The sequence below is a fragment of the Aotus nancymaae genome, unplaced genomic scaffold (assembly GCF_030222135.1).
Source record: "Aotus nancymaae isolate 86718 unplaced genomic scaffold, 86718_ANA_hifiasm-v0.15.2.pri h1tg000029l, whole genome shotgun sequence".
NCBI classification, from domain to species: domain Eukaryota; kingdom Metazoa; phylum Chordata; class Mammalia; order Primates; family Aotidae; genus Aotus; species Aotus nancymaae.
Genome location: NW_026988442.1, coordinates 63,004,285 through 63,016,444, shown reverse-complemented (window position 1 = coordinate 63,016,444; position 12,160 = coordinate 63,004,285). Strand labels below are relative to the sequence as shown.

The 12,160-nt window shown below is 46.0% G+C and overlaps 1 protein-coding gene across 1 annotated transcript in view; it reads left to right on the top strand.

The window, feature by feature from the left end:
* Positions 1-12,160, top strand: part of KIF5C (kinesin family member 5C) — a 153,490-nt gene that overhangs the window by 117,448 nt on the left and 23,882 nt on the right. Inside the window, exons 16-21 of the mRNA XM_021668895.2 lie at positions 846-1,034; positions 3,505-3,622; positions 5,968-6,044; positions 7,106-7,215; positions 9,084-9,185; positions 9,379-9,439. Of these exons, the coding sequence (XP_021524570.1) occupies positions 846-1,034; positions 3,505-3,622; positions 5,968-6,044; positions 7,106-7,215; positions 9,084-9,185; positions 9,379-9,439 (657 nt within the window). The remainder of the gene's footprint in view (positions 1-845; positions 1,035-3,504; positions 3,623-5,967; positions 6,045-7,105; positions 7,216-9,083; positions 9,186-9,378; positions 9,440-12,160) is intronic.

Sequence of the window (12,160 nt, the reverse complement as noted above, 5' to 3'; positions counted from 1 at the left end):
ACATTTCATCAGATGGGTTTCTATCCCAAATACCTTGCTTCAACTTTTGTTTCCGGTAGAGCTTTGAAACTTTAACCAAACATAGATCATGCAGGAATGCTGGCTGTCAGAATCTTCTCTTCTAAGGTGGATTTAGACTGTTGTTCTCAGATGATCTTAAATAATGAGCTAGATTACTGTCTGTTTGGAAGGAGCAAGTGTGAAAAGGCAAAGGAAAATAGACTGGTAGTAGTAATGAAAACTTAGGCTGAGAAACCTGTATCAAGAAGCCCTTTGGTAATTAATGGTACATTCTTATTCATTTGATTTTCTATTTAATTGAGGATTACATAGAAACACCTTTTTATTTCAATCCTTGTTTATAGAAACATATGCAAGGCATTATACTACTTCTCTACCTGAATAAACATACTATAGAGAACATTAATGAAGTTTGGATTTGAATTTTTATAGGAATTCAGCATCACCTTTAGGAACATTGGGTCTCACTGCTGTTACAGAGATGTAAGGTGTAAGACATTGAATGGAATACCTTTTTGAAGTTATCTCCTTTTAAAAATCTTCAGTGTTTCTTCTTATGCTGTCATCTCTCTTTCTAAAAATCGATGGCAATGAAAAACTTAGTTAATTGAGGATTATATTTAGTAGGGGGTTTCAATTGAAAGTTTCACCTGAGGTCTAGGAGAACTTGGGTTGAATGTTTAGTAGTTTCAGCTTGTCCTTTAATTAGGATTCTGAACCAGAAATCCACAGACATCTTGGGGATCCAGAGGCAGGTTTCAGGGGAATCCATGAACCTACAGAAATTGTGGGCAGCATTTGAGCTTGTCCCCTTCTGTGCTCAGTTGGCAGATGTGAATGGAGTCATTGAGGAGGAGTTTACCATGGCCCGCCTGTACATCAGCAAGATGAAGTCAGAGGTCAAGTCCTTGGTGAACCGCAGCAAACAGCTTGAGAGTGCCCAGATTGACTCCAACAGGAAGATGAACGCCAGTGAGCGGGAGCTGGCAGCTTGCCAGCTGCTCATCTCACAGGTGCGTCCTTCTCTTCCCCCTCCTTGCACACTCTTGTCCTCTTGCGATCTGCTCCCTCCATGCCCTTGCTGGTACTGATGGCGCGCCGTAGCCTTGGTTGATGGACTTTGCTTTGCGTAAGCTTGGCATCCCCAGGGGATGGCATCCCAAGTCTGTGCCTAGGACTACATTTTGTCTTGAGAATTACATGAATTCCATTGAGTCCTTTCCCTTTTTAGAGCATATATCTATCTACCTATCCATAGATGGATGGCTAGCTGGCTAATGAACGTAAAAGATTGCGTGGAATCTCTAAAACTCCTATAAGTAAGGCAATATTCCTTCATCTTTTAATCTCTACCATAGGTCCACTTTAATATGAAAAAACAGAAACTGCTAGTAATAGTAGCAGGTGGCATTTTATTGAGCGTTTACTGTGTACCATTCACTGTGCTAACTACTTCACATGCCTTTTCTCACTTAATCTTTAAAAAATCCTGGTAGGTAAGTTTTATTACTATTCCTCTGTTTCAGATAGGCAGCTGAGATTTAGATTAAATATATTGTCCAAACAGTGAATGACAGAGCTGGGACTCAAACGAAAATGTGTGTGAACCCAAAGCCCATGTCTTCAAGGGTTTTTCAAGCCTGAGGGCACATTTCACTCGCTTATTGCCTGAGGCTGCTCTTCTTCCTATTGGAGTGGCATTTTCAGTGTAGTAAGGTAGCTTCAGAAAACAGCCACCCAGTTTCTGGACTACTACTGTTATCTGAGCTTGGTATTTGGGTCTGATGTTTCCAGGAGGGGTCTAGTTTTATGCTACTTAACTGCCTTATGCCAGGCATTAAAATAGTCATTTTGAGGAAGCAGGAAACAGTTACCAACATGGATTGGTGTGTTAAATAATACGGAGGCAGACAGAAGCGTACTTTATTCTGGTATGCTTTTAACCATAATGATGTGTAATCATAGAAACATCTCCAACCTCCCTGTCTAAAATGGATCCACAAGGTTCCATTTTATAACCAACATAATAAGCAAAAATGTATTGAAAAGATTATTCAGTGCTAATGTGATAGTAAAATCAATATATTCATACATTGTTGATAAAAGTATAATTTGGTCAGTCCTTTGGAAAAGCACCGTGGAAATCAGAAACCATAAAAATGTAAGTATAATTTAGTCCAGCAATTTCACTGACAGTATTTTTCATTGTTAATGAAAATGAAAAAGATTTATTTCATATGGTATTCTCATTTCCTGATTAAAAATATTAAAAGCTTATACGCAAGGTATTGAAGACAGTGTTATTTTGCATTATAATAAAATAAATTGCCCAAATATCCATTGACAGACTAATAAGAGAAAGTTACACGGAATAATATTATGCAGCTCTTATAAAAAATTTATAAAACCTAGCCATTGGGAAAGTCTAATTATATAAAGTTAAGTGAAAATGAAAGTGCTGAGTTGGATTGATGTTGTGCTTTGAATTCCTGCAGATAAGATCAGGAATATCCAGGGGAAATAGTTGATACATTGGTTTATGGTTTACAACAGTTTTTCTGGATTTGCTTTAGAACTTTATTTTTTATAATCATATAGTTATTTATAGAAAATGAAAATAAAAATGACATACATCAGGGAGCAGTGCACCTCGTATGTGATTCTAGGTCATTCATGATACCAACAGAATGCGCTTTGGCCAGCCTGCCTCTGACATTTGGGGGCCAAGGCAAGGGTACTAATAGAGACCCCATGGCCTGTGGCCCACCCTCTTCTCTTTCAAGCTGGACATACCAGTTCCATGTCCAAGTCCCTTTTGCACCCACTATGAACTGGTGAAACTGTTAGATGTCAGCTGCCATTTGTACAAATGGGTGAGGAAGAGGTAGTGCCAGCTCTGGCCTTCAGACGTGGAGTAGGAAGTTTCTAGGTCTCCAGTACTCTGAGTGTGGCCTACAGGAACATAGATTCAGGTGGACATGCTCCCCTGGCCTGTGAACTCTGTGCTTAGTGGAGTGGGGTGCAACCAGAGGGGGGCCCAGTGGGGTGCTCCGAATTGTCCAGGTCTCAGAGTGACACTGAGTTTGCTGTATGAGATCAGAGTCAAGAATGTTAGGATGAGTTGAGTGTAAAGAGTGCCTGTTACAAAGTTCTCTTTCTACATCAACAACAAACACAGCTTCCATTACGTGCTGGTGGGGACTTTGCTACAATCCATACATAGCAAAGATTCCATTATTCCCTGAGGTTCAAAAGTAACAGAAAGTAACAGAAACTATGGCTCTTTATTTTCTGATGTGATCTAAAGAATCTGACACAGTTTTTCCAGCTGAAATGCTATCTTTGTTTACATTCATCATAAGGGTGAGCTCCCTAGATCTGGAGAGGGGAGTGTTCTGTATACATTTTCCATCTGCCTGGAAGTTAGGCCAGCCTGGGTGACCACTTGCTAGTCATTCACTCTTCCTTTTTGCTTGTTTAAAGCACGAAGCCAAGATCAAGTCTCTGACAGACTACATGCAGAACATGGAACAGAAGAGGAGGCAGTTAGAAGAGTCCCAGGATTCGCTCAGCGAAGAGCTGGCCAAGCTCCGAGCCCAAGGTAAATATTTGTCTACCACGTAAACACCTGGCCTAAGTCAGACAGCCTCTGGTTGGCTGGAATCATGATATTTAGTTTTGTTCAGTTAAAGCATTTCTAGGTCTTTTGCAAACAATAGCATAACTAGAAAAAAAGGAGAGATTTCTAAGTGACCATACCCCTACTGAATCTGCTCATCTTCCCATTTCCCTACAGTCCACCCAGCTACCCAAATCAGAATTCCCCACTCCCCACCTCCTGACTCTCCTTGGTCACCAGCGCCTGTCCATTCCACCTGCCAGAGGTGCCTCTGGTTCAGTGTCCAGGCTAACCAAGGACTGTGGCTACATCCGTCTATCCGGGCCCCACCCCCAGCCTGCTCTGGGCCAGCCACCGTGTGGCATCCCAAGGGAGGATTCTAAAATTCACATTCTCTCTTGCTCCAACTCTATGCTTCTAACCCCTCTATGGGATGCCGTTGCTCTTAATATGAAGTTTGACCTGCTGTGGCTTTCCTGGCGCCCCCTTGAACAAGCTCTTCCCTTTGCCAGTCAGCCTCGTGACCTCCTGAGCTTAGAGAGGTCCTCACACATAGGAAGCGCTTCATGAATATGAATGAATAGAAGCAGACATTTAAGAGAAGGGACTAGAAATGCAGAAACTAGAACAGGATTAAGAATGTATGTGCTATGCAATGTGAAACTAGAGCATACATATTATGGGTTGCAATGAAAATTGTTAGAATTCTTTCAGAAAGCCACTTGAAAATATATATTAATAATTGTAACATTTTTCATACCTTTTGATTATCATATCTCATACTCATTACAGAATTTTAGATCAGCAAAAAAGGAAGCCATCTAAATGTCTAATAGTTAACACACTGTGGTGTTATTTAATAGAATGTTTTATTTTTCACATGATATACATGAAGGTGTGCAGCAATGTTTATGATGCATTGTTAGGTGAAAATTACAATATATCATTGTATCTTTACTATGGTTATAACTCATAAAAATGAATGGATGTGGCCGAGTGCGGTGGCTCACGCCTGTAATCCCAGCACTTTGGGAGGCTGAGATGGGTGGATCACAAGGTCAGGAGTTCAAGAGCAGCCTGGCCAATATGGTGAATAACTGTCTCTACTAAAAATACAAAAATTAGCTGGGCGTGGTGACGCACGTCTGTAATCCCAGCTACTTGGGAGGCTGAGGCAGGAGAGTCGCTTGAACCCGGGAGGCAGAGGTTGTAGTGAGTCAAGATCTCGCCACTGCACTCCAGCCTGGGCAGCAGAGCAGGACTTCGTCTTGGTGGGGGAGGGGCGGGAGGAATAGATGTTTGTGTTCCTAGCAATGAATATTGAAAATCAAAGTGGTTGTGATAAGGTAGTTGGAATTGGTGATGCCGTTACCAGTTTTTTTATCCTGTATTGTTGTTGCACAGTTTGCTCAGTAAATACATTTTGTGTCTGATGTGAACATGCCCACTCTGTGCTCTAACCTTGTCACATGTTCTTTGTGTGGTTAGGAATAGGCGCACCATCAAAAACTGCACGTGGGAAATAATGTTTCTCTCTTGTATCCAGTGGTTTCTGCACTGGGGCCACTGAGTTGAAATAGAATAGAGACGAGGAAACCTGAAGTAGAATAGACTATGGAGAAATAATGAGTTAAATGTCACCGTTGTAACCACTCTGCTCCCTGGCACGCCAGCTCCCCAGCTGGGGCTGCTCATTGCACCTGGCATTCAGGGAGCGCCATCGACCAAGCATATGCCGAGACAGGAGTGCCACACTGCAGCCCTGCCCCAAACGTGGGGCCTTCTGGTTTAATCTCAAAAGTGTTGTGCTATACTTCTATTTCCTTGTTCCCATCCTTAGAGTATGTTTTTCTGCCCCAGATTCTTAGAGAATAAACAACCTACCCATGGGAGGTAAATTAGGTCTTCCTGGAACTCCCTTCTTGGCCTGGGTCCACAGGCCACCTAACAGTCACAGAGGGCTTTCTCATCTCCAAGGCCCGTTTATGCACGTGACCTTGGACTGCTCACAGAGACCAGGTGGGAGACAAGCCCTCCCAGGTGTGCGGTGACATGAAGCTGAAGTGCAGTCCTAGGAGGGCCGTCCCCAGTGAGCATTTTCCCCTATAGTTGCTGCACTCCCCCATGGAAGGAATGCCGTGCGGGGGGTCTGCCTTGGCTTTGGCCAGAAGTCCTTGCCTGTCCCTTTACGCCACAGTTGTAACTGCTGACAGAAGCTGATGTTTCACTCTGTTGCCATTTTTCTTGTTTCTTTGTGTTTTAATTTTTGCTTTTGGGTGTGAGTCCTGCCAGTTAAATCTTAAATAATCATTTAAAATTCAAAACAGAAAAAATGCACGAAGTCAGCTTCCAGGATAAGGAGAAGGAACATCTGACGCGGTTGCAGGATGCGGAGGAAATGAAGGTGTGTGTGGCCGCCCTTCCATCAAGCCCAGTGTGCATGTGATGCATTTGGACTGGAAATGCTTATTTCAGGAAAATCTGTCACCTTTAGATCTGTGTACGGCAGTGTAGAGGGGAGGGGAGAGGGTCCACTGTTGGGTGTTCAGAGTTGATCTCAGAGTGTGGCCTGGCTTAGAAATGAACAGGTCCAGAGACCCCAAGATGTCTGTAGAGGATGGTTAAGTTGTGTTAATACCTTTGTCTTCCTCATTCCTGATGAAGAGGGAAAGGGTAGCACCCCAATCACTGCGTGGGCTCTTTCGTTAGAGTTAACATCTAAGAATTTCTTCCTCCAACCTTTATAAAGAACACACGAAATTTGAGTTTCTATCTTAAACGTAGAGATTTTTATTTTGGCCCCATTTTAAAGGGTAAAGGAAAATTGATTGGGAAGTAAGACTTTCAGGTGAGTAAAATGAGACAGGAGAAGATGTAGGATTTTGATTACTTGTAGGCAAACTATGAGCCTCACTGAGTCAAAGCCCACAGTTAAAGTGATGCCCACGGCATATCCCTGCTCCAGCCAGCAGAATAAAGTCATGCCTCGTGTGAGTCCCTCTCCTGTTTTCAGAGTGCTTTGGCAGAAAAGTCTCCTTTGGACATCATCATAAATCTGTGCAGCGGGAAGGGCAGGGGCTCTTATCTCAATTCATAGGTGAGGGGGTGCAGCTCACACAGGTTACAGGCTTGTCTGAGGTTACTTGGATAGGGAGAGGTTGGTGGCCTCTGACTGTCCTGGCTGGAGAAGCTCAGGGTGGGCTGGAGAAGGTCAAGGGAATGCTTTTTGTTGTTAGTGGACTAATTGGCTCCTAGGACCCACTTGGTTTTATAACTGATCTTGGGTTTTGTTGTCCCAATAAAGCAAGGCTGGGTCCTGGGGGCACAAGAGCCAGGAATGCCCCCAGTTTTGGGATCTGACATCCGCGGGACACAGGGTAGGAGGTAGATGTGGATCCAGGGCTTGTCACAGAGTGGGCTGAGTGCCAGCGAGTGGATGACATGTTCTCTTGGCCTGGGCTGCAGAAGGCACTGGAGCAGCAGATGGAGAGCCACCGGGAAGCGCACCAGAAGCAGCTGTCCAGACTCCGAGACGAAATTGAGGAGAAGCAGAAAATCATTGATGAAATTCGGGAGTGAGTTGGCCCAGGGCTCTAGGGGCGTGGGGTGGTCATGCCTTGGTCCTCTTAGGGCATCCTGGAAGGACGTGGCTCTTAGCCAAGGGCCCTGCTCACCTTGCCCCATGACACTGCCCTGGTGACACAGCAGGCTGGGCGTGCTGCTTCCAAGGTCTGTTCTCCCATCTGGAGCCGAGCCTGGCATGGCAGGTGGAAGGCGGGCCCAGCTGCCTTTCCTAGTCCCCGCGGGCCAGGGTCACATAGGTAACTCCACTGGATGGATGCATGCCCCAGTAGATGTGAGGAGTGTCTGTAATGAAAGCACCAAAAAACAAACAAACAAAAAAAAAAAAACTGGTCCTGACTCCAGGGTTCTGGCAGGTTAATAAACACTCCTGAGAAGGCGGTCAAGCACCACTGCCTCCCCTTCTCCCCTACACATATACGCTCACTGCGCCACTCCAGCCACCTGGTTCCATGTGCCCACTTCTTAGGGCCCCATGCTGTCAGGTGTCTGTGCAGGCAGAGGTGCCAGCGACCTGTGGCACTGCCACCAGGATGGCATCATTGCAGTTTGTCTCTAGTGACGTAGTGACACCCCCTCATGCTGTGCTCCTGCCTTGTCTGGCAGCCTCTGACATGCCCTCTGCTCCTTCAGAATAATGTTTTCGAGTGCTCTGAATAAAAGACCCGGGATTACAAAGAAAACCAATTATATTGAAATGCTGACCTCCCCACCGCCACCCCACCCAGGGTCTGCACTGTTCCCTCCCCTCTTATTTTCTGTAGATGAAGAAACATTTCTATATGGGAAGCAAGGTGAAATGATTTACGTTAAGGTCACATTGCTAAATAGGAAATCAGATTGGAGTTAGACTTTAATTCTCCAGGCTACTGATCCAAGTCCCTTTTCAATGTGTGTGAGCCGCTGGAAAGGAGCATTTGCATTTTAAAAGAGGAGATTGGTAACCCAAGCAAAAGTCTAAATGGTGTGACCCAGGCTGGGTGCCCAGTCCCAGAAGGAAGGCGCTTAGCCTCCTCCCTCCATTTCTCCTCCCAGGCCACCCACCTGCTGTTGCCAAGTTATGCTTTCCCATTCAGGGATGTCTCATGTTCATTATTCTGATTAATCACCCTCACGTATTCACCTGGAAGGGAGGGGGACGATGGGTTGGTGAGTGAGTTAGGAGGTAGGGGAGCTTCCTAGGCCTGTGCCTTTCAAATGGACTCTGGTATTTCCTTCTGGTAGTGCATAACTGTTCCTTTACAGGTGCTTAGTTGTGGCTCTAGGAAAGGTTTTATGAGTCCTGGGCTGATGTAAATGTTGACCAAACACCCTCAACTAGATGGAAAGTTTCTGTCTGCAGCAGAGCCCAGGCTGTCTTCTCTTCATACTTCCTCTCTCCGTACCCACTCCTCGAGGGCAGGAACTGTGCCTGTATCAGTGAGGCATTTGGACTTGGGAGATATTTTTAGAACATCAGACCAGAAAGGAAGGAAGGTGGAAATGGCCAAATGAGGTTCCCCGAGTGAGTGCATGCCGTCGGAGGGGCCGAGGAAGCAGAGTTCTTCTGACATGGGTTCTCTGTTTTAAAATATCAGCCCTTCACCCATCTCATATTTTTCCCCTGAAGCTCTTGCACAAGCAAACTATAAATACATCCTCAAAGTCTTATGTTTCATGCCTCTTAGATGTACCCCAAAAATTAGTTTTCACTTGGGCAGGGAGGAAGCTGTGTGGCTGTTCTCTGATCCCTCCAAATCCTGCAGAATTACTGCTTTTATTGTACAGACCTAATGAGGTTGGAACAGAACCATGGTTTTAGCCGGATGACTCAGAATTTCAGACTGATGTGGAATATATTGCGTTTTCCTCTCAATTTCAGTTTGAATCAGAAACTGCAACTGGAACAGGAGAAGCTCAGTTCTGATTATAACAAGCTGAAAATAGAGGACCAAGAGAGAGAAATGAAACTGGAAAAGCTCTTGTGAGTGCACTCTAAATATTTCCTCTATTTTCTCTCATCCCCGTGATATTCTGGTTAGATTGGGCTAATTTAAAAACAGACAATGGCTATTTGTGTGCTTGTTGGTTGGTTTTGTTGATTTATCTGTGGATGCAAATAGTATCTGCTGAAACCTCTGAGTCCCCTCTGGTGATCTATGGTTGTTTTTTTTCAGATTGCTGAATGATAAAAGGGAACAAGCCAGAGAAGACCTCAAAGGACTGGAGGAGACAGTGGTATGTCAAGATGTTTCCCAAGTTATTTTTATCTCCAAGACCAGATTCGTTTGTGATTTGTCGGATTGTTTATTCTAAAATTGTATCCATGCACACCTTTCTGTGTAATATTTTAGATAAGGCATTCTGTGGAAAAGTAGGATTTGTAGAATTTATTCCTCAACTCTTCACAGAATCAACCAATCCATTCATCCTTAGAGCAGTAACCTGGAGCCCCAGAGTGAGAATTAAGCTGAACTGCAACTCAGTAATTTTACAGCCCTGCACTTTGTGACATACTTCCACTCAACATTCAACAGATATTTATTGAGCATCTCCTAAGGGCTGGTATTCTCCAAGCTGCTTGAATATACCCATAAACAACAGCGATAAGATCCCTGCCCTCGTGAAGCTTACCTTTAGCTGAGAGAGATGATAAACAATAAGGAAGCAAATCTTGCACTTTAACAGAACATGCACAGGGTGGTGACTAGGGGAGGCTCCCTGAGCATGTGACCTTTTAGCAGGGACTCGAAGCAGAAGTGAGCCATAGAGATGTGTTGGGGAGAGCATTCCAGGCAGAGGCAACAGCTTATGCCAAGGCCTGGAGATAAGCCCAGCACTGTCAGGACTGTCATGTTGGGGGCCAGCAGGGAGGTCTGTATGGTTGCAGCTGAGGGAGGGACATGGATACAAGGTGAGAAAGGTAAAGCCCACAGTGATGCATGCCAGGTAAAACCTTGAGGCCGGCAGGGCTTTGGGTGGAGGAGTGACAGGCCCGCCTTACCTTTGGAAGGGCTGGTTATTTGAAACGTTGGCTGTTTTTCTCTGTCCTGTGTCTGGGTTCATTGGCGTCATCTCCTCTGTTCGGCTTCCATTTCATCTGCTCTGTGGGATAGCTGCCTGGCTCCGTGCCCCACAGCCTGCGTTTTGAGACAGACCATTCCAACATAGCCTCTCCATTTGGTGAAAACACATTCAGACATTTCACATGATTCAACGACAGAGAGAAACTGTTGTTTAGATACGGTCATCCATTTCGGCTCCGTTCATGTGTCATGTGGATCTGTGAGAGACTGAGCCGTCTCCAAGGACCTGGTGACCCCACACCGGTGGCAGTCGGTTGCTTGAGTCTGGCCCTGAGACTATGCCCTGGCCCCTGGACTAGTAGTATTTGTTGCACCTCGAAGCCAGGGAGAGGAAATGCGGGCATCAGCCATCGGAGACAGAAGATGCCTGTGTCCAAAGGGAGCTGGGTCTTTCTAGTACGGAGGAGGAGCTTGTGGAGGGAGAGGGAAGGGAACCTGAAACGAAGCCACAAAATTGCTTTATCTACATCTGTTTTACCAGAGAAGTGATAATCATCATTATAGATAATTATAGAAATTCAGAAAAATATTGAACATTACAATTTCACTGTATTTCCACCAGCCAGAGATCCCTGATATCAGTGAAATATTTTTGGATGTTTTCTTCCTTCATACCTGTGAGTTCTCAGGCACTCTCACCCCACTGTCCCTACCCATCCACGCCCTCTTTCAGTCTCACTCACACCTACAACTCAAGGCACATGAGCACATCACACACTCACACAGGAACTCAAAGGCCCTTGCCCACACGCACAGTCAGCTGCTCACCCTCATGCCCTCATGCCTCTGCTCAGTCTCACTCACTCCTGCATGCGTCTCTACACACGAGCACTTACAACACACAGGACATGCACACTTGCAGGCACACACACAACTTGCATGCACACTAGCGATCGTCCACACTTCCTCACTGGCACATTCACACACACAACACTCTGGTGCAGTTGCTCACCCTCACTCCCCTTGCTGGCCTTCACTCACACCCACACCCATATTCACACTCCCTTGTACATCTTGCACAGATGCTCTCTCGGGACACTCCCCCTCACACGCATGCAGGCATGTTTGCACACGCCACCCTCGTGCACTCGTTCACCATCACACCCACCTCTACTCACACGCACACACATTTCCATGCTCACAGACTCACATGCTTTCTGCTCTCATACTCTCAGGAGCGTGATATTTAAAGAACGTTTTATCAGCTCTTTTGCCGTTTTTGAAGTTCGAGTGGTCTTTTGCGTCTTTTGAATGACGTATTTTCCTCACTAGCTCCTCTCATCTCCCCGCCCGTCCGCTGTCCATCCCACGCTGGGCACAGTTCCACGGGCACGCTCGCCCCGCCGTGCACGTGGACAGACCCACTGGCTTCGTGGCACTCACATTCTCTCCCTCACTCTCACTTGCCACCCACACGCGTCGCATGCACACTTTTAAAACCCAAGATTGGAGCCCTGCACTGTATGCCGTTTTAGACTCGGATGTTTTCACTCAGCCTTGGAATCCTCCCCGAGCCGTAAATGTTCTTCAGAAATAGACGAGCTGTCCTTGGCTGACTGTTCTGCCGCCCTCCTCGGCGCAGGGACTGTTCTGCCTCCGGGAGTGTTTGGGTGGGGTGGGCGGGGCATGGAACCTGCTGGCCAGGGGGTGAATGCCTGGGAAGCCCATTCCAGGGGACGGTGATGGAAAAGGCCCACTGGCCGTCTGGGCAACCCTGGGCCCCGGGCAGTGGACTCGCTGGAACAGGACACTGTCTGGGCTTTGGGGCAGGAGCCCTCCTCTGGCTGCATTGATGGGACTTGTATTCCCTCCTTGCTAGTCCCGCCCTTGCTGTCCACTGTGACAGGAAGCTGAGCCTTGAGCTTTGGCATGG